This window comes from Hippocampus guttulatus, chromosome 21 (assembly GCF_054856545.1).
Source record: "Hippocampus guttulatus isolate MCC_2025c chromosome 21, RoL_Hgut_1.0, whole genome shotgun sequence".
In the NCBI taxonomy this organism is placed as follows: domain Eukaryota; kingdom Metazoa; phylum Chordata; class Actinopteri; order Syngnathiformes; family Syngnathidae; genus Hippocampus; species Hippocampus guttulatus.
The window spans coordinates 7,810,081-7,832,628 of NC_141281.1; the positions used below are offsets into that span (position 1 = coordinate 7,810,081).

At 46.4% G+C, this 22,548-nt stretch overlaps 1 protein-coding gene across 4 annotated transcripts in view; it reads left to right on the top strand.

Annotated features, from left to right (window-relative positions):
* Positions 1-22,548, top strand: part of LOC147186960 (cadherin-7-like) — a 109,560-nt gene that overhangs the window by 77,178 nt on the left and 9,834 nt on the right. For all 4 annotated transcript variants that reach the window (XM_086102504.1, XM_086102505.1, XM_086102506.1 and 1 more), the window contains 5 exons: positions 5,537-5,704; positions 8,491-8,678; positions 9,116-9,369; positions 11,265-11,401; positions 12,328-12,449. In XM_086102504.1, the coding sequence (XP_085958630.1) occupies positions 5,537-5,704; positions 8,491-8,678; positions 9,116-9,369; positions 11,265-11,401; positions 12,328-12,449 (869 nt within the window). The remainder of the gene's footprint in view (positions 1-5,536; positions 5,705-8,490; positions 8,679-9,115; positions 9,370-11,264; positions 11,402-12,327; positions 12,450-22,548) is intronic.

The window sequence follows — 22,548 nt, forward strand, 5'->3', positions numbered from 1 at the left end:
CAATCACAAGCCGATCACGGCGGGCAGACATCTCCTTTTTGACATTTTCACACAGGCTGCGAGAGGGCGGCCAGTCGGGAGTGGACGTGGCCTTTTCTTTTGTTTGAGCGCTCGCCTTTTAATTAGATTCTCCGCTGAGAGCAGACAAAGCCGTCTCGCCGGCCATCACCTGTCACCGGCACGTTGGCGCTTTTTTTTCCTTTTGCGAGCGGAGTCGTGTCGGTGCTTTAAATAGCCTTCGGGATGTAATTAAGGCAGCCGGTGTTTCACGTTAACTGGATTCTGCTCTTGTTATTCCTGACTTTGCATGCGTGCATCTTGGGGTGCCTTAATGTGTGCGGATAATTACGGCTGAAGGACCCGCGCGTTCGTCAGGGGGCGCGCGAAGCCCCTTGAGGTGGCTATCAATTAAAAGCGCACTCTTTAACACCTTCCCGCGGCTTCACCTTCAAGCTAAACTACAAGCAATCGATCAATATGAATTACAAAAGTAAAGCGCTTTGGGCGTGGCGGCGTATGTATTTGCCCCGCATTATGCATTGCTTGGAAGCGGCTGCAGCTCTTCAGGATTAAGTAGCGCTTCCCAAGGGCACCTTGTAGATTCAATTTGGGATTAAAAAATAAATAAACGGAGTTGTTGTAAGAAAGCGATCCGGGGGATGCGACACAGTGGGCAGCTTCACAGCCTCCTCATCCTCTACCCCCCTCCCTCCCACCCCCCGCCGAGCCCTCCTGACCATTAGCCCTCGGCCACCTCGCTGCGGGAGCAGCATTGCGGTTGGGAGCACTTTGTCAAAGTCACCCACCGCCACGAAACTCGGGCGCGTGCCGCAAATGCGACTAATTAGTAAAGTCGCGCTCATCAGGCAAGCACTCGGAGGCCCGCCCACTCGGTGTGTCGACACCCGCTCTTGACAAATTTATTTGAAAGTAGCGACGCTCGCCGCAGAAATGACCACGCATGTGCTGCTGCCTCGAAGAGGAAATTAATTACTGGCAGTTATACACGACGCCATGCAAAAAAAGCCCGCCATGTTGCTCCGAGCAATTGGGATGGCTGAGCTGATTGGTCGCCACGAGATGGGGCTGATGACAACAGGTCGACCCGAAACCCGAACAGACATGAAACAAGCTACAAGAAAACCAGACGCAACTAGATGCATTCAAAAACAAAACACGCGTCCGCGTACAGATCATGAAACCTGCCTAATATTGCCTCGTCCGTGACCTTTTTGTCATTGAGCCCGTACGCGGTTGCTATGGTAACGCTCATCTGTGGCTAACATCTATATGTCACATTGTCATTGGCATTCCACGGTCGCCGCCTCCCAAATCGCTCGCGTCACCCCCCACCCAAACCGCACGCGTACATGGGGCTTAAGGCCCGGATATAGCCGAATATAAAACTTATCTGCTATCTCCCGCGTGGACAAGATTGCTTCCCAGTCTTGTTAACGGCACGCAATCACCGGCCGTTAAATCTTTGCAACGATCCGCTGCCGCTATGAGTAAAGAATGGGCTCGACCGAATGGAAAAACATGGCGGCGGCGACAATGATGCAAGAAGGCGAATGGCGACTTGATGCGTTGCGTGGAAATCGCGTGCTCATTGGTGTCGGGAACACATTCCCATAACCTGAGTCTACCACGAGGGCGGGGGGGGGGGGGTTGCCTTTATTACCACACACGCACTTGATGCCTTTTCTCACAAAGACAAAGCGATTACAAAACACAAGGAAATGCAACAATTTCCCCAATTCAAGACTGCCACGCTAATTTGCAGTAGCTGGTACAAACATTCAACTCTTGCTGTCTCACACACAAGGGCCAATTAGTTGGCCATTTTCATGCCAAACGAAAAAGTTTTGATGGCGGAGGCTGGTCGGAAGTCTTGCGCAGAAAAAAAGAAAATAGCAAAGGCAAAAGCTGCGAGATTTCTCCGATCATGATGCAAAATGATAACATCACCAAGGATCAACAAACTCCAAAAATTCAAACCAACCCTGTCGTGATCAAAAATGCAGATTTGCAATTTTTTTTTTATTTTAAATGCAGTGCTAATGATTTCGCACATGCAACTTTTGGTATGCGCAGACATGAGCTAATTAGTCTGGCATTTTCTTGCCAAATTACAAACTTCCATCCATCCATCCATTTTCCGAACCGCTTGATCCTCACGAGGGTCGCGGGGGGTGCTGGAGCCTATCCCAGCCGTCTTCGGGCAGTAGGCGGGGGACACCCTGAATCAGTTGCCAGCCAATCGCAGGGCACACAGAGACGAACAACCATCCACGCCCACACTCACACCTAGGGACTATTTAGAGCGTCCAATCAACCTGCCATGCATGTTTTTGGAATGTGGGTGGAAACCGGAGCACCCGGAGAAAACCCACGCAGGCCCGGGGAGAACATGCAAACTCCACACAGGGAGGCCGGAGCTGGAATCGAACCCGGTACCTCTGCACTGTGAAGCCGACGTGCTAACCACTGGACTACCGGGCCGCCCAAATTACAAACTTAAACCGTTAAAAAAAAGGACCAAAAAATTTTCTCTGCAGGCTGATAGGAAGTGTCCACCGGCCTGGTGGTGACAACTAAACCTAAAAACAAACATTTTTACTCCGCAGGTTGGTAAGTAGTTTCCACCAGACTTGTCGTGCCAACTTTGTTGTACCTCCATGAAGATGAGGTCAACACATCCCAATATTCCCCTCGGTAACTAAAACATCATAAAGAAACCCATAAAAATCTTGTAACAACTCTGGGCAGGACGCCGCCCCCTTGATAGATAAATTACAGTCCCATCCTTCCACACACCCCCCCACACCCCTTTTTTTAAATAGCGAACAGCAGAAGAAGTCAAGGCATTAACACTCGTGTAATGCGGCACACTATCACAATAGCCAATCGGCTTCTTGTTGGGTGGAAAGAGAGGCAAGCTTAATCAGTGGCGCTCGGCTTGCGAGGAAGCCCGGGATGTTGGCTCCGGCCCAAACGCGGTATCTGGGTGCACATTAAAGTGTGTGTGTGTGTGTGTGTGTGTGTGTGAGAGTGTGCTTGACAAGTTAATAAAGCAAGAGATTGTTCTCCAGAAAGAGCGTTAACAAGCTACACTGAGCAATTTTCCGCAATTTTCCTCACTGGCCACTTGATTAGGTACCCCCGCCTAACCTCCTAACACCTGATAAAAGAAGTTAATTTTTTTTAAAAAACTGAAAAATAAATACGTCTTTTTTATTGATGAGACTAAGAGGTTTTCCATCCGCTTATTTTTGTTTGAGATTCGCCCCGCCCCCCAAAAAATAATAAAATCGGTCGTGAGCGCGAGGACCTTTCAGTTGTGTGTTGGCGGGCTCTCGTATAAACATATGTTTTTAACAAATGAATGCACTTTGCGGATATTGATGACTCACTTTGTAGTGATGCAATAAACCTGAAGGAGGGGGGGGGGGAATAAAAATAAAAATAAGCACAGGAAGTCTGCTGGAACGTCCCTAGTCTGACTTGGCACTCGTCATGGTTGCCTCATTAGCTCCAACTACAAACTTAAATTTAAAAAAAAATATATATATATATATATATATATATATATATATATATATATATATATATATATATATATATATATATACAGTATATATATATGTTTTTTTCTTTTTTATGGCTTTAGTTTTTAATTCATGAAGCGGTGAGAGCCACTGCAATACAAGGACTTTGTTCCCCCTAGTCAGGCAGTTGCTTGACAACAAAATACTCCACTAAGGTTCACTGTAAACATCCACCAGCACTGAAGCTCCTGACTACAAGGGTCACTTCACAGCTGTTGTCGAGGTCCCGGCGCACTCATATCATTAGCGCATCGTCTCACAATTGGGGACCTGTTGTGAAGAAACAGAAGCCCTCGCTGCAGCTTTCATTAGGGAACTTTTTCCATGTTTCGGGGTCACTTTTGGCACATTGTTAAGCTACTTGCACAGATTTCTGGGTGGTAAATGTTTGCTCCTTCTAGGTTGTTTTTTTTCCATGCTGAGAACATTTTCAAGTGACACGAGAGCATTCAGAGCTGTCACACGTATAACAACGCCTTAAACGCTGTTCGACGTAGCAAACCAGCTTGTTCCAGGCTCCTTTCGGCCAATTCTCAGGGCTTGAGAATTCCGCAAATTGGCAAAAAAAAAAAAGTCTTCCTGTTCGATTTCAGGCATGCGTTCTTGAAGAAGATTGACATGTCGACCCAGTTTTGTGCCGAACGGTCAGAACGGTCTGTGGCAATTTTGAAACTCTCCCAATATGGCTGCTTCAAATCAAAATGGCAGACCTCCTGTTCAATTTCAGTCATGAGACTTTTTTTTGTGCGTCATGTCCACCAAATTTCATTTTGAGCACTCAATGTGGTTGTCTGGGGCTTCCTGGCTGTCCATGAGGTCCCACTGAGTGACTCGGGGTTGATGCTCGGGACAAATACAAAACTTCCATTTTCACCAGGACACGAGCTGCCAAAAATGTCGATGAGTTTTCAGGCATGTTGGGGCCTCCCAAAAGGCACTTTATTCATCAAAATATTAACTTAACAAGTGGAGAACATGGGCCTCGTGTTTGCATTGTTTATTTTTGTTCGCAACTCAAGCAACATTTTAAATGACATTTATTTGTAACTCTGGTGTAAGGATAAAAAAATAAGCACTGTAGCATTGAAACAGACAGTTTTAGTTCATCATTGTCAGGGTAAACCACAACATGATTTCACTTGGTCTTTACGTCTTCGGGAGTAAAGAAAATAAATGATCGCTAGCTTGCTGCTAACTAGCTTGATGGTATTCAGTCACACCAGAGACCAAAATGCAGATTGCGATCGTTGTACATTGTTTGCCTCACATCCATTGAGATTTGTTTGTTGTCCTCCGCCACATATGCGATGATTGCAACGGTTATTTGATTAACGGCTGATTCTTTAATTCCATTAGCGACACTGCTAATTTTGCATCAAAAAACAACAGCCTTAATTGAGTATTTGCCACAACGATGTGTTTAATGAGCAGTGTTTTCCCCTCTGCTCTGCACGTCGCATTGCTCGAAGATTACGAGAAATTCGCCTTTTGATCTGCTCCATCAAACCGCCCGAGCGGCTGAGAAATGACAACGTAATCGCCCACGTTCGGGCGGGAATCTTTAATAAGTGTCGTTTATTGAACGAACGGCAAGTCATTAACTTTGAAAGCAACAGTGATTGCTTTTGAAGGATTAGCGCACTTTCCCTGCATTTTAAAACGGCCGCCGCTAATTTATCGGGAAATGTTGTGGAGATAACATTTGGACTTTCGCAACTCAGGCGTTCATCAAAATGATGAACGTGGAAGGAAGAAAGCAAAGAGAAAGGTACTCCTAATTTGTACTTCAGTCGAATTGTGAGTACGTTTTGCCATCTCTGCTCGTGACCGGGAAAGTGTTTGCAGTTTTTGGACCCACAATGGGATGCATTTTGTCATGGCAGACATTTTGTGGCCATCGTAACGGAAGACTCTTGGCGTCATTTCAGGTGTGATCAGGACGGCTTTGCCCAACATGGACCGCGAGACCCGGGACCAGTACGTGCTGGTCATTCAGGCCAAAGACATGGTGGGCCAGATGGGCGGCCTATCGGGCACCACGTCCGTCACCGTCACGCTCACCGACGTCAACGACAACCCGCCTCGCTTCCCTCACAGTGAGTCACGCTTACGCGTTGCCCCTTAAGACCGGAAGCCTTTTGAAGCAACACTTGGCCAAATCCCACTCGACTGAGTTTGCAGATTCAGTTTTTCCCTATTGAGCCTTTAGCTGTCAATATCACACAGTGATGGATTTTAACACCCCCATGGAAAAAAAGCAACTTAAAAAAACCCGGAAGAAATAAACCTCCTAAGATGGGGTATTGTTAATGTTAATTGAAAGAACGTGCAATAAATCAAGTGATAAAGTGCACTTGAGATAAGCTGAGTAGTGAGACATTGGCTCAGCAGCCCTTTCTGACACTTTAAAGCGCCACTTAGCATAATTGTGACTTTTGTTTCAGATACTTTTAAGTACATTTGGCTCACTAGATGTACGTTTGCCCTGACAACGAATATTGTTTGATTTATTGATGCACGTGTTTTTTTTGTTGTTGGCATCAGTCCACTTCAACCCAGCAAGGCGCTGACTATACTTGTAGATACAAAAATATTGGAATGATGAGCAAATGTAAAAGTAGTTTTGAAATGCTACAGTGGTTTCAGTATGTATATCTTTGGTACGGAACTAAATCTCGCAGCATTGCACACCACAACTTTGCTCTGCTGAACCGCGAACCGCAAACTACCTCACCTTGCTCTCGCCTTCACGAGCAGCAAATTGCGGAAAGCTTTGGCGTCGGATAATTCTGATCAATCCGATTCCATTTTTTTTTTTTTGTAGTCACTGTTGTTGTTGTGGGTTTATTTCCTGCCGTGCTAATGGCTTCCTGGCTCAGCTGTAGGATTCAAAGATGTCCGGGGCTTCTTGTGATAATCCAGAGCTCCAGCAATCAGTTTACCCCCCTCCAACAGCCCCACCACCCGCCCTGTGGCTCGGCGCTCTCGGACTGCCGCGCGCTAGCCAGTCAATTTGCCGCCTCCCGGGGCGAGCGAGCGAGCGCGTGGATACGCTGAAGGTTGTGCAACAACTTATCAAGGCATCTTAAATCCCAGACCCGGCCGTCTTTCCCGGGTGATAAACACTCGAGGAAGTTCTTCCATTTGATTCCCGTAGACCTCGCCCGGTTAGGGTTCGTCGTGGCTATGCCAAAAGTTTTTAATTGGATTTTGCCCTGGAAGTTGCTGCTTTGTACCCAAACGGCCAATCTCCTGACGGATTTCAAATCGTAGTCCTTGAGACTTGAAATGGACATCGGCGGACTTCTTGTTTAGTTCGTGGCTCATGTCGGCGATGAAACTGGTGTCTCGGGTTAATTTTTTTTTCTTTCCTCGCCAGGTCAGGGCTCACAGTCGATTAAGGGAGCATTAGACACCCGTCGTGGTCCTCCGAGGGAATCCGGACTGGTTCCTGGGTGGGGGAAAGGTGGAAAAGGCGGAGGCACAAATTGGAATGATATTTTTTTTTTCCGCTCGCTCACCTTTTTAAGAGCCGCTATTCCACGGCAAATTAAAAAGCCATTATACAGATTACATGGCAGCAAACAATGTGAGGCAGATTAGCATTTAGACGGCCGGGGGGGGACGCTGTCAGGAACACAGAAAGGTCTCGTAATGAGCTCTGTCACGCCGATTGGGGAGGAGATTATGATTATGAATATGATTCCCTTCTTTATTCTTGGGAGACTACTTCAAATCCAAAAGAGTCGCACAAAAGCTTGGGGAAACACAATAGCGGAGCCGCGGAGTAATAGAATCTTGTCAAGTGGACGCTCGGGTCTGAGTGGACCAGAGGACCCAATGGAGTCGAGCTTCCGTTTTAGGACCAGAGAATTGGGAAGGCTGCTCATTCTGGGAGAAAAAAAAAACGCAGTTCAGTTACACAATTTCGAGCCGTAGAACGCATTTTAGGATTGGGCAAAGACTTGCATTGCCAACTTCCGCTTGACTTTTGAAACGAGGGCTGCACAAATAATTGAATTCTAATCACGATCGCGATTTGGATCGCCGCCGTTAAATGAAACTGATCGTGCTGATAGTCCTCTTTCAAATGCACGCTCCATTGCATATCTAATCAACTGTTGGACTAATGAGAGTGAATCATGTCCAAAGAAAGGACGGCAAAAAAATTGGAGATGTGTTGCTTGTGCTTTGAAAGAGTTCAGCATCCATTGTCCGGACTTTGGGATTACACTTTGTACATATGAAATGAGCATTCTGCGAATCGTAAATTCTTTGGTTCCTAGCAGCGATTTATTTTTAATTTTGCATTGAAAAGCGTTGACATGCTGTTTGTTGATCATTTTGGCCCGATTTCTGCAGCCCGGCTGGAGGCGGAATTTTCCCGCCGCGCAACCAAGACCTTGAATTTCATGACAAATTGTTGAGTTGGTTGGGACCCATTAGTGTGTTTAAAAGCTTTGTATAAAAAATGCCAACATATCTCGCTGTAATAGCGCTGAGAGGGGTGGGCAAAGCTTTGAGCTCAGGTGCTTTGATTTTGAAAACCGACAGGTTTCTCTTGCGAATCAGCCATCGCGCATTCATGTGGAAATGCGTTTTTTCCAAAGCCTCTAAGCAGCTGATTAGAGGTTTTAGTCCAAAATTGTGCCTCCACGCCGGGTTGATTGTGTAAATAACATCTTGTCACTATGGCAACCAAGATGCTTTAAATATTTACCGCCTACATAAATAAAAAAAACGACCCCAATTACTCTGTTTGTTGGCCTCCGCTTAAGTCCACAGACTCTTTCACTTGCCGTGAAGGAATTTGGTCGAGGCTCTCAACCCCCCCCCCCCCCCCCCCCAAAATCCAATGACCCAGTGTGTCCTTTCTTCCCAGAGGTCAACCAGTACACCGTCCTGGAGTCTCTTCCCGTGCAGTCGGTGGTGGCCCGGATCAAGGCGGCCGACGCCGACGTAGGCCTCAACGCCGAGATGGACTACCGGATCATGGACGGCAACGGGGCCGGCGTCTTCAACATCACCACCGACGAGAACACGCAGGAAGGAGTCCTCCTCCTTTTAAAGGTGCTGCCCCCCTCCAACCTCCCCCCCCCAAAAAAACATTTAGAATAAAAAAAGGCAAATGGGCCCAAATCCTCAATTTTGGTCGGCTACAGCTCAATTCCAAATGCTCTGAAATTGCAGGACATTAGCGAGTGGTGTCATGCCGAGGCCAATTTGATCTTTTTGTTTGATTTGTTGTTGCAAGGCAATTATACAGACGCGCCGACGAAAGTGTCAAATCGACGCTCCGGCGCGCTTTATTAAACGGCGCAACGGGCGGTTCAATGCCGCCAAAGTGAAATGACAAATCATCAGCCCCGTTATTGCCCTGGCGACAGACGACGGCCGGAAACCACGAGTAAAGTCTTTGCGGTAACTTTGTAGAAATGCCTTCTTAGTATGAAATTCTCAATTCCAACACCCCCCCCCCCCCCCCCCCCCCCCAATACCCTTGGCAGCCTCTGGACTTCGAAAACAAGAGCAGCTTCTCTCTGCGGGTCGAGGCCACCAACAGGAACATCGACTCCAACTTCCTGAACTTGGGCCCGTTCAGCGACACCACCTCGCTCATGGTGACCGTGGCGGACGTAGACGAGGTGCCCGTCTTCGCCTCGCCTCTCAGCAGTATGTCGGTCTCCGAGGACGCCCGGGTGGGCACGTCCATCGGGAGGGTGTCGGCGCATGACCCGGACACCTCCAACAGCGGCATCCGGTACTGACGTAGACTGATGTGTTTGTTTGTTTGGAGGTTTTTTTCTCCGTATTTAGTTTTTTTCATAGTTTGGCCAGGGGTGCGACTTATACTCTGGAGCGATTTATATGTGAAATAATTAACACATTCTGTCATTTGACATGTTATTTTCACATTGAACCGCAAGAGGGGGCTCTAGGCCTCTGTTGATGCTTTCCACATTGCCAAAAAAAACAAAACTACGATGACTCTGACGTCAGCGAAGTAGAAGAGGAAGCACCGCCTCTTCGACCTCCAAAGTTGCCAGAGTTGCTTAAAAGTGACACAGAGGATGACGATTTAATTGGATTTAGTGATTTGGAGTGACACCGATGGTTTGGTAAACTTGTTAGCATGATCATTATGCTACAGTTATCTGAATACAGTAATCCCTCGTTTATCGCGTTTAATGGGGACCAAAACCACCCGCGATAAATGAAAATCCGTGAAGTAGCAACCAATTAACATATACATTAAAAAAAACAAAATTGCCCCACGTGGGCCTTTGCGCTTGAGCAGAGCGCACTAACACACACACACACACACAGGCCAGCGTGCAGCAGACTGTTTTGATTAGTCAATTAAGGATGATTAGACAATTAAGGATGGACAGACCTGCTTTTGTTCTTACAAGCCTCCTCTCTCTCTCTCCCTCTAATCAACATGGCTTTACATCTTCTTAGCCCCCCCCCCCCCCCCTCCCTCTCACCCCACATGTACTGTATATGTTGATCTATGTGACTCACTGTTGTTTTGCTGACTTTCACTGCTTCTCGCGGACCGTTTGCGGACTTTTTGCGGACTTCAAAAAAAATAAATATATATATATTTTTTAATGAATGTTTGAAGAAATCCGCGATGCACCGAAGCCGCGATAAACGAACTGCGAAATAGCGAGCGATCACTGTAACTCTTAATATGTTACATGAACATACCGGGCACATTCTCAGTTCATTGTTTATGCGTCATGCAATGTTAGCATATCGTACTCGTATTCAGCCTGTTGTTTTATTTTTATTTGCCTTCAAAGACGACATGTCTGTTCTTGGTGTTGGATTTTATCACACAAATTTCCCCCTAAAATGCGACTTATACTCCAGTGCGACTTATGTATGTTTTTTTTGTTCTTTATTATGCATTTTATGGCTGGCGCGACTTACAGTAGTCATCACAATGAAAGGCTCACCAGCATGCCGTCGCCGTTCTTAAACAAACAGAGGCGAGAGTCTTAGTGCCCCGGGGAAAGTCCTCGCGTAAGCTGTCACGAGCGGCGCCAGATGGCACCGTGCACGAGCGAGTGTGTGTGTGTGCGCACGTGTGTGAGGGGATGCAGCATCTGCAAAACTGAAATGCCATCTTCGAGTCGGAAAAAGGGCATTCCTTCAGTCGGGTCGAGGCTGAACACGGTGGCCTTTTGCCTTGCAAACACATCGTCATGTTGCCAATCTGTCGGGTGTCGCAACAGTGCCCCCCCCCCCCCCCAAGTCTCGCCTCCCCTCACTTTGCATGAATTGAATGAATTCAGTCGATGCTCCATCACGATTGTTGCTAACCCGCCTCAGAAAATCAAATTACGGCAGCGTTGTAGCTTCTAAGTACTTCTTTTTTTCCCCGTTATTATCAGCGCCCGTGATATGATTTCTCCCCCCCACGTCAGTCGAAATGAAAATTGTTGCGGAACTAATGGCACAATCGAATTATTTTCCCATCCTACCATATGGGTGGAGGCTAATTGAAGTTGTTGTGTTCTCATCCAAAATGTGTACTCAGAGGCATGACGTCGCCATTATCAGCGGGTATTGATTCGGTTTGTTTTTTTGTTCGTTGCCTTTGTCCAAGTTGATTGACGTTTGTGCCGTTGCCTTCCGCGTGCGCAGGTACTCCATCGACCGCAACACGGACATGGAGCGCTTCTTCAACGTGGACGCGCTGAGCGGCGTCATCAGCACGGCCAAGCAGCTGGACCGCGAGGCCAACTCGGTGCACAACCTCACCATCCTCGCCATCGAAAGTCGTAAGTTGGTTACCGAAACACCTTTCAGCATTCCTTCCATTGCTTCTTTCTTGTCCTCCGACAGTGTTAAGCGTTCAGATTTTTTTTATTCCCTTTCTTGTGCCTCTTTGTAACTAAGCGCAATTGGGGGCATGGAAATTGTGACACAGCGGCACTCCATAAAGATTTTGTAGCGCGGTCGTTTGTTGGGGATGTCAGTGAATATTAGTTCACACGTGAGGGCGGTCACTCTGACCTCAGCCCGGGGGTGACACGCTGACTCAGCGTGGTGGTGGCGCTCATGTTAATGTGGCCAAAAGCCGCATGCTTGCTTTTTTGTGTGTGTGTTTTTAAAAATTTTTACATTTTAATCTCGTCCAAATGGCACGGCACTCCAAAGTTTCCTCGCTAGTGTGTCGCTTTTCAAAGGGTTATTATTTATTTATTTATTTTATGATGACATGCGCGACGCGGCGGCACTCGGACGCAGTTTGGACGTGAGGACCTGGCATCCGCCGGCCTCCATGTGAGCACAGATGCTTGCGTCCAAGGCCGGTCTGCGGCCCCGGGGCGCCGCGCGTCCTTTTTCTGTCGCCGCCGCATCAGCCCTCGGAATGTCAGCGCATCATCTCGGGCCAGCCATGCAGCCCCCGCCAAGCCCAATTATCGTCTGGCGCAGCCCCGGCCAGAGACGTTTAGGCGTTGGTGCGTGAAGTCGCAAGCCAGCCCGACAAAACTTGCGCCTTGTTGGAAGCTCGCTACCTGTTTGTCACATCCCTTTTAACTCATTCACTCCCAAAGACGTTTTTAAACATCTTTTCAGACTTAGTCTAGAATTGGCTGGTACTGACTGAGTTAAGCATCTGATGTATGCCAAGTGGTGGCTGTATTCATGAATCCTTTTTTGTGCTCATAAAAGGCAGACGGTCCTTTTGTTTGCCTTTCAGAGGACCCGAACCAAATTGGCAGAGGCACGACCATCATCAACGTGCTGGACGTCAATGACAACGCGCCCGTCTTCGCCATCGACTACGAGAGCCTCGTGTGTGAAAACGCGCTGCCGGGCACGGTACGTCACCCCCCCCCCCCCCCACCCCCTCCCATCAATAAGCCCCTTCAAACGACCGGAGGCCACAGGTCAGGCGGCACCCGTCATTGCCGTAATGGCGGCTGTCATTCCGCTTGGTTTGTGATGCTGCTTTCATTCGGTGCAGTGGACTGGCGGTTACGCGGCGGTTGACTTTTTGCCAGAATACGATTGGCAGCGTTTCACGCCAGGCTATACATTCTGGGGCAAATGCTCTGTAAAACAGAGTCCAAATATAAACACATATTAATACACATCCTGTACCTTGATGGACGGATGATTGATAGATATGTCTGAATAGCTATGAATAGACGGATCAATGGTACAAATACATCCTGGCTGCATTTTTCTGACAGATGGAAGTTTGGATGGATGTGTGAAAATTTTTTCTTCCGTCTTGCTTTTGGTGACGCATGTCCCAATTCTTTTGTCCACCTTGCCATAGTACACAAAGCGACGCGCCAGTGAGGGTCGACGCCTCTCCGTCGCGTGTTAGCATTTGGCCCGACTCTTGCTAAATGACCCGTGCGGCCGTCGTGCTGATTTATCCCGCGGCGGCTTTTGGAGAAGGCAATCGGGCGGCCGTTAGCGGCAGCGTGCAATTGATCAGAGTGACGGGCTGCATCGGAGATGGCCATTAGGGCCTTTTTTGAAGATGTTATTTGTGCCCGCGTAGCGCACTTGCTTGTCTGACGCTGAGATGTGGGCGGTTAAAAAAAAAAAAAAAAAAAAAAAGGACGGGGCAGGGGGGGGGGGATTTAATTCGTATGCAGGAGAGTCTGTTCTGGTTTGGAGATCTTTTCCTAACGCACTACCAGTTGTTTTGTTCAATTCTTTAACTGGTAAAGATCGTAAAAAAACAAACAAACAAAGCGGATAAGTGCACTTGAAGCTAGAATTAAATTGTTTTATCCACACGTCACCCTCAGGATGAAGAGTATTTATTAGAGTAAACATTGCGTCTTCATTAGCCGCCGCCGTTATCGACAAAAGCTGCCGCTTCTGGATGATTATCGTCCTTTCCTCTTGTCCGCCGATCATTATTGCCCAACGAGAGCAAGCAGCAGCTTTCTATCAGCCATCAATCTTATCCCGGCGCCTCGGTTCGATACGCGCTTTGCGTATTCCTCCCTCAGCGGGGGCGCCGCGATTTATGCCTGACGCGGAGTCATCCGCTGACAATCAAAGCGGGCCGCGGGCCGCAATGGCGACCCGAAAACGGCATCATCGGCCTAACTGGAATGAGCCTTGCACCAAAAACTGCGTTGCGTTTGAGTTTATTTTAACTCATTCACTCCCAAAGACGTTTTTAAACGTCTTTTCAGACTTGGTCCAGAATTGGCTGGTACTGAATGAATTCATGTGGAAATGACCATCGAAATCCACTTGACGACTTTAGCTGCTAAAAATGTTGACCCAGTAAATATATTTTTTTCTTAGTGTGGCTCAAATCTGTGTTCGGTATCAAAAGGAGCGCCAATGAAGACCGAGCATTCCATTGCGTAGCTCCATTGACCAGATTTCTGTGACTCCATCCATCCATCCATTTTCCGATCCGCTTTATCCTCACAAGGGTCGGGGGGGGGGGGGGGTGCTGGAACCTATCCCAGCCGTCTTCGGGCAGTAGGCGGGGGACACCCTGAACCAGCCAATCGCAGGGCACACAGAGGCGAACAAGCATGCGCGCTCACTATCACACCTGTGGACAATTTAAAATGTTCAATCAGCCTGCCATGCATGTTTTTGGACGTACACGAGCGGTGCGATTTTCACCTGCACGCTGTGAGGAACATGAACCCCAGGCTCGTGGAAGGTTATTTGTTGGTATGATTTGAATCAGACAAAGACGAGGCGTTGGTTCCCGGCAGTTGCGCTCGGCTTTCGGTGCCGGGGGATGCCTGCAATGAAAGAGATTTCATGATGAAATGTTCGCGCCGAGACACATCCAGGGCGCTAGGGAAGTGGGAGTAGCTGACATTTAAATAGGAGAACGGCGTTTGAATTACAACTAGCTGGTACCTGCTCCAGGACCAAATGCCGCCGCCGCCGCTGGTGGACTGGCACCTTGTCAGACTCCTGATTTCTAATTAATTGAACTGCTCCTTTTTGTGTGTGCGCCGGGCCGCTAATGGCCGTGTCCCCTCGCTTCGGCCGCCCACTGGCTGTCACGCCCGCTGGCTGCTCCGAAGATGAAATAATATGGCTTGCCAGTGGGCAGCGCGGCCGGCGTCTGAATAACCTGCCATCGTTCAGGCCTAATTAAGGCCACCTCGTGGCACCGCCTCCCCGCGGACCGCGCTCGCCACTTGTTCCGGATCATCGACGCCGTCTGTCGTCTGCCATCTTTATTAATGGATATTGCGATGGGGGTGATGAGGGCAGGGCCCGGCGGGGGGTTGCCGAGGGGTCGGCGGCAACCCGCGCTTTGGTGTGAGCGTTCACATCCATGAGGGCGCTTGGCGTCGCACTCTTTGTGCTCCCTCCTCGTCGATCACTCGTAGACTCTACCGAAAGGGGAAGACGATTTTCATCGATGATGAGCGATTTTTTTCGGTGAATTTCAATTAGTGCTTGAACATGATTTTGGGATGGTCTTGTGTTGCGGAATACAAACTGCAACTTGCAATGAATTGGCACATAGGCGGAAATTGTGCGTGAGCGGATGCACTGTTTTGGAGGAAATGCTTTGGAGATTGACGCCATCAGCCGCAGATGAAACATTTCTGTTTGTATGTTTGTATTATATTTTTTGCGCCCTGTTTGGAGACTTTTTCCGCTTTTTCAACCTCCGCGGATGACTGCACGACGTCGGGAAAATGGCATCGATAGAAGGGAGTCAAGATTTTGAATGATTGAGATTTGGGAGATTTTTATGACCGTGAGAAACTTGAACCAAAAGAGCGTTAATGAGGATGACGCAACGGTCAAAATATCAAGAGAGTGGTTTGATGTTGTCTGCTCCAAGAATCATACGGCCATTTTTGGGGGGGGTTAGAGAGCAGTCGCTTTTTTCTCTTCTCACTACAAAGCAGCGCTAGGCAAGTTAAGAACAGCGGGAAATTATTCTCAAGTGGTAATTTTTTTCCTTTTTCCCCCCAACTGTGTCAAAATGGTTCTTGTGCATAATCAACAGGGAAAATTAGCTTTTACTTTTGTACTTAAATACATAGCAGTGTCTGTACTAAGTGAACGAGTTGAATACCGCTCTTTACCCAGAACGGAAAAGTGCTTTTGCCACCTCCGCTCAACACGTTCTCTCCGCACGACATCGTAACTTCGTTTTTTCGCTCCAGCCAAGGCGCATCACTCGCGAGATTTGACGCCCTCGCGCAACCGTCCAAATTATCACTTCACCCCACAAGGTGAGAGGTGAAAACAAACATGTCGAGGCGCGCGGCAAGCGACGCCAGGCGAGCTATAAAAAGACAAATATCATCGCGCCGGCTCACGCTCCCCGGGACGAAATCCATATCAAACGAGACGCCGAGCGAGGCCGTCGGGGGGCGCCGGCGCGCTGTCAGCGCGCGGGTGTCACATCTGGGTGATGTTTAGGCCGTGGAAGGCGCGGCGAGGGCTGAGAAACCCGCGGGCCTCGACGCGCCCTCGATCGGCAAACTCCTGGTGACAGCTGTCACATCGCCGCGGCGATAAGTGGCACCTATTTGATGCCGCGCGTGTTTATACTCTTTGCTCGACTTGCACGGCGGCACCTTGATCTTCTCCGCTGCCAAACGGGCCCGAGTGAAGTTTGTCTTTGCTTCAAAGACGCTCGGCTGCGTCTGATAACACACATTAGAATATTCTAACGAGACTGGAGGTGTTTCCTTTCTTTGCTAATGTCAAAGAAAGGCACTCGGGCGTGTTATCTGTCAGATGAGATGCTCGTGGTTCCCTTCGAAATGCGTGTCGGCTCCCGCAAAGAATGTCGTTGCTTTCTTGGAAACAATTTATTAGGCCTCATTAAACTAGCCGAGCTGCGAGATAATTGGCCTGTGGGGTAGGGGCAAGGGTCGCGATTTCCAAGGAGGTGCGTGTGTGTGTCTTCTCAATGTCAAGTCGAGTCAGTTTCACGGAGACAGAGAGAGAGCGAGAGAGAGCGCCAAATCAGGACAGAAGTTATGGCAAGGCACTTTGACGCACTGAGCGTGAGGAAAAAGGAACGTGGGCAGAAATTGGGTGGCCGAATTGTGGTTGAATCGTGCGTGCGCCACAAACGTCCCACTAATGTCGGCTGATATTTATTTGCATCATATTCATGAATTCAACCGGTTACCGTTCACGGATGAATGATGATAAGCTCTCTGCGGATGTCACCCCTCATGTGTGTTCCCGTGACTCTTTCGGCATGAAAAAAACAACTTGATGTTTTGTCAATGCGCTTTAGCTCGCTAACGCACCGATTTCAACATGACGGCAAATTGCAGGTGGAGTACAGCCGACACCTTTTTTGAAAGCCTCTTTCTTCTTCCCCGGCAACGTTGTGCATCAGTCACTCCGTTGGAAAAAGATTTTGCCTCCCACCCCGGCTTTGTTTTTTTTTTCTTTTTTCCCAGGCTTCTGTTGCTCCCAAGTCACACGCCATGCGTCCGCTGTCGTGACCGAGGCGCGCCCATTTTTCTATCCACAGATGCTCAAGTCAACATGTTGACGCCACGCCCACCTCATCGTCCGCGTCAAGCGCATCTTGAACATGAAGTGCGGCGCTGTTCTGGTGTACAAGCGCTAAGTTTGTCCTAATTGGGTGCAAAGGACACCGTCGTAACATCAAGGCCAGAGCGGCTGCGGCGGTGTTTCACTTTTTCCCCTCATTAACGCACCCCGTCACTTTTGTCTCGTGAGCGCTCGGCGACGCGGAGCTGGCGGGGATTAATTAAGGCGAAATGCTAATTCTTCGTGTTTACTTGGTTTGCCGTTGTCAACACCGGCGTTGGTTGTGGAGCAAAACGTTAGACTTGCGTTTTTATGGCGAATGATGCTTTTCCGCTGGTCAAAGCAGGTGTTAGTAGGTTCTAGTTTTTGGGTTCCTCATTGCCACATAAATGTGCCGATGGTAAGGCTTTCACATACAGTTTTCAAGCCTGGTCAGGGTATCAAAGTAGGGCTTGATGCTAAGGTTGCGGTTTCAAATTTGGATTCAAGCCAGTGTGTTTTGGCCGTGGTGAAGTGTCGGAAAAGGTTTCATCCGGTGACTGGCCGGCCTCGTCACACAGGCAAATTTGCGTCTCCATCCGCCACCTTTGCTCTTTCCCCGCTGGGCACATTAGAGGATTCCTCGGCAAAAAGCGCCTCGCTTGCTGCCTTGCATCAGAGGCGCTCGCGCTAATGAAAGGCATTATACATTACAAAGTGTTTGATTTAAGTCTTGATTTACAGTCAGGGGCTTTTCCCCGCTGCCGCCTGAGCGATACTCACCACTCAAAGGACATCAAAAGGTTCAAATTGTGTACGGGCCGTCACCTCCTCCTCGTTGTGTTCTCGGTGTATCATGCGATTGAGATTTCCATAACACAGCCGGCGTGATCCGCCCGCTCAATGGTGGATTTGGGATGAGCTGTCACAACATTAGGTACACCCGGCGGCCTGGCTTGGTCTTGGCTAATCCTGAAGCCGCATCAGCGCCATTGCCAATAAACAAATGTGATTGACGCTGTCGCAAACGCTTTAATACGTGTGAATTTATAGAGCGCCTTGCGAGGCTATTTGGTTCCGGATTGCGAAGCTTTCAGGCGAGCGTTGGGATCTCATCGTCGTTTTAAAAATGCCTTAGTATCCACAGTTGTCTTTTTAAAAGTGCCTAATAATACAAGAGCCTATTTTTTCTCTCGCAGTTTTAAAAACATCTTACGAAACATGGTTGTTTTTTTCTGGCGAAGAACGCCTGACTATACATGGTCTTTTTTTGTTTTGTTTTTTAGTTTAAAACGCATTACTATACGTGATCTTTTTTTCGGCTAAAAACGCCTTACTATACATGCTCTTTTTTTCAGCTAAAAAACCCTGACTATACATGGTCCTGTTTTTCGGCAAAAAAGCCTTACTATACATGGTCGTTTTTTACAGCCAAAAACAACTTAGTATACATGGTCGTTTTTTTTGGCTAAAAACGCCTTAATATACATGGTCGTTTTTAGCCGAAAAAAAATACCATGTATAGTATGGCGTTTTTAGCTGAAAAAAAGATCATGTGTTGTAAGGCATTTTTAGCCGAAAACAAAAGTCCATGTATACTAAGGCGTTTTTCGCCGAAAAAAAGACCACGTATAGTGAAGCATTTTTATCCCGAAAAAAACGACCATGTATAGTAAGGCGTTTTCTGCCCGAAAAAAACGACCATTTATAGTAAGGCGTTTTTAGGCAAAAAAAAAAAAAAAGACCATGTATATATAGTAAGGCGTTTTCTGCCCGAAAAAAACGACCATGTATAGTATGGCGTTTTTGGCCGAAAAAAACGACCATGTATAGTAAGCCGTTTTAGCCGAAAAAAACGACCATGAATAACAATGTTTTTAGCCGAAAACAAAGACCATGTATAGTAAGCCGTTTTAGCCGAAAAAAACAACCATGTATAGTAAGGCGTTTTTAGCCCAAAAAACGACCATGTATAGTAAGGCGTTTTCTGCCCGAAAAAAACGACCATGTAGTACGGCGTTTTTGGCCGAAAAAAACGACCATGTATAGTAAGCCGTTTTAGCCGAAAAAAACGACCATGAATAACAATGTGTTTTTAGCCGAAAACAAAGACCATGTATAGTAAGCCGTTTTAGCCGAAAAAAACGACCATGTATCGAAGGCGTTTTCTGCCGGAAAAAAACGACCATGTATAGTATGCCGTTTTTTTGCCGAAAAAAACCACCATGTATAGTATGCCGTTTTTAGCCGAAAAAAACCGACCATTTATAGTAAGGCGCTTTTTTTAGCACAAAAAACAACCATGTATAGTAAGGCGTTTTCTGCCCGAAAAAATGACCATTGTCAGTATGGCGTTTTTGGCCGAAAAAAAACGACCATGTACAGTATATGAAGCCGTTTTTAGCCGAAAAAAACGACCATGTATAGTAAGGCGTTTTTAGTCAGACAAAAAGGCCATGAACAGTAAGGCATTTTTTGAAAGAAAAAAAAAGGCCATGTATTGCAAGGCATTTTTTGCCGAAAAAAAACGACCATGTATAGTAAGGCGTTTTTAGCCGAAAAAAACAACCATGTATCTAAGGCGTTTTCTGCCCGAAAAAAACGACCATGTATATTAAGCTGTTTTTAGCGGAAAAAAAACGACCATGTATAGTAAGGCGTTTTTTGCCGAAAAAAACGACCATGTATATTAAGCTGTTTTTAGCGGGAAAAAAACGACCATGTAGAGAAAGGCGTTTTTAGCCGAATAAAACGACCATGTATCTAAGGCGTTTTCTGCCCGAAAAAAACGACCATGTATATTAAGCCGTTTTTTGCCAAAAAAAACGACCATGTATAGTATGGCGTTTTTGGCCGAAAAAAAAGGTCCATGTAGAGTCAGGCGTTTTTAGCGGGAAAAAACGACCATGTATAATAAGCCGTTTTTAGCCGACAAAAACGACATAGTACAGTAAGGCGTTTTTAGCCGGAAAAAAACAACCATGTATAGTATGGCGTTTTTGGCCGAAAAAAAAGGTCCATGTAGAGTCAGGCGTTTTTAGCGGGAAAAAACGACCATGTATAATAAGCCATTTTTAGCCGACAAAAACGACATAGTACAGTAAGGCGTTTTTAGCCCGAAAAAAACGACATAGTATAGTAAGGCGTTTTTAGCCCGAAAAAAACGACATAGTATAGTAAGGCGTTTTTAGCCCGAAAAAAACGACACAGTATAGTAAGGCGTTTTTAGCCTGAAAAAAACGACATAGTATAGTAAGGCGTTTTTAGCCGAAAAAAAACGACATAGTATAGTAAAGCGTTTTTAGCCTGAAAAAAACAACATAGTATAGTAAGGCGTTGTTAGCCGAAAAAAACGACATGGTATAGTAAGGCGTTTTTAGCCCGAAAAAAACGACATAGTATAGTAAGGCGTTGTTAGCCGAAAAAAACGACATAGTACAGTAAGGCGTTTTTAGCCCGAAAAAAACGACATAGTATAGTAAGGCGTTTTTAGCCGAAAAAAACGACATAGTATAGTAAGGCGTTTTTAGCCCGAAAAAAACGACATAGTATAGTAAGGCGTTTTTAGCCCGAAAAAAACGACATAGTATAGTAAGGCGTTTTTAGCCGAAAAAAACGACATAGTATAGTAAGGCGTTTTTAGCCCGAAAAAAACGACATAGTATATAGTAAGGCGTTTTTAGCCGAAAAAAACGACATAGTATATAGTAAGGCGTTTTTAGCCGAAAAAAACGACATAGTAAGGCGTTTTTAGCCCAAAAAAAAACGACATAGTATAGTAAGGCGTTTTTAGCCCGAAAAAAACGACATAGTATAGTAAGGCGTTTTTAGCCGAAAAAAACGACATAGTATAGTAAGGCGTTTATAGCCGAAAAAAACGACAGTATAGTAAGGCGTTTTTAGCCGAAAAAAACGACATAGTGTATAGTAAGGCGTTTTTAGCCTGAAATAAACGACATAGTATATATAGTAAGGCGTTTTTAGCCCGAAAAAAAGGACAATATGTCGTAGTGGAGAGGCACTTTCAGTCCAGGCTCCCTGGGTTCAAACCAAGCTCAGTCACATGTGAAAATAAAATACACCAAACAATTTGCTTTTTTTTTTGTAAACTCTCCATAGTGCATGCCAAATACACCTATCATTCAGGTCAAGTCACAGTCACTGGCAGTGTAGGGGTACACATGCAGGTGTTTGGTCCAGAAAACCCCGGTTCGAACCCCGCGTGGTGATGTGTGAAAATACAACACCAAACAATTTTTCTTTTTAACTGGCAACCCTCCATAGTGCATGCCAAATACACCTATCATTCAGGTCAAGTCACAGTCACTGGCAGTGTAGGGGTACACATGCAGGTGTTCGGTCCAGACAACCCCGGTTCGAACCCCGCGTGGTGATGTGTGAAAATACAACACCAAACAATTTTTCTTTTTAACTGACAACCCTCCATAGTGCATGCCAAATACACCTATCATTCAGGTCAAGTCACAGTCACTGGCAGTGTAGGGGTACACATGCAGGTGTTCGGTCCAGGCAACCCCGGTTCAACTGACCGTTTTTTTCGGGCTAAAAACGCCTCACTATACTATGTCGTTTTTTTCGGGCTAAAAACGCCTCACTATACTATGTCGTTTTTTTCGGGCTAAAAACGCCTTACTATACTATGTCGTTTTTTTCGGCTAAAAACGCCTTACTATACTATGTCGTTTTTTTCGGCTAAAAACGCCTTACTATACTATGTCGTTTTTTTCGGGCTAAAAACGCCTTACTATATACTATGTCTTTTATTTCGGGCTAAAAACGCCTTACTATACTATGTCGGTTTTTTTCGGCTAAAAACGCCTTACTATACTATGTCGTTTTTTTCGGGCTAAAAACGCCTTACTATACTATGTCGTTTTTTTCAGGCTAAAAACGCCTTACTATACTATGTCGTTTTTTTCGGCCTAAAAACGCCTTACTATACTATGTCGTTTTTTTCGGGCTAAAAACGCCTTACTATACTATGTCGTTTTTTTCGGCTAAAAACGCCTTACTATATACTATGTCTTTTATTTCAGGCTAAAAACGCCTTACTATACTATGTCGTTTTTTTCGGGCTAAAAAGCCTTACTATACTGTCGTTTTTTTCGGCTATAAACGCCTTACTATACTATGTCGTTTTTTTCGGCTATAAACGCCTTACTATACTATGTCGTTTTTTTCGGCCTAAAAACGCCTTACTATACTATGTCGTTTTTTTCGGGCTAAAAACGCCTTACTATACTATGTCGTTTTTTTCGGCTAAAAACGCCTTACTATACTATGTCGTTTTTTTCGGCTAAAAACGCCTTATTATACTGTCGTTTTTTTCGGGCTAAAAACGCCTTACTGTACTATGTTGTTTTTTTCGGGCTAAAAAGCCTTACTATACTATGTCGTTTTTTTCAGGCTAAAAACGCCTTACTATACTGTG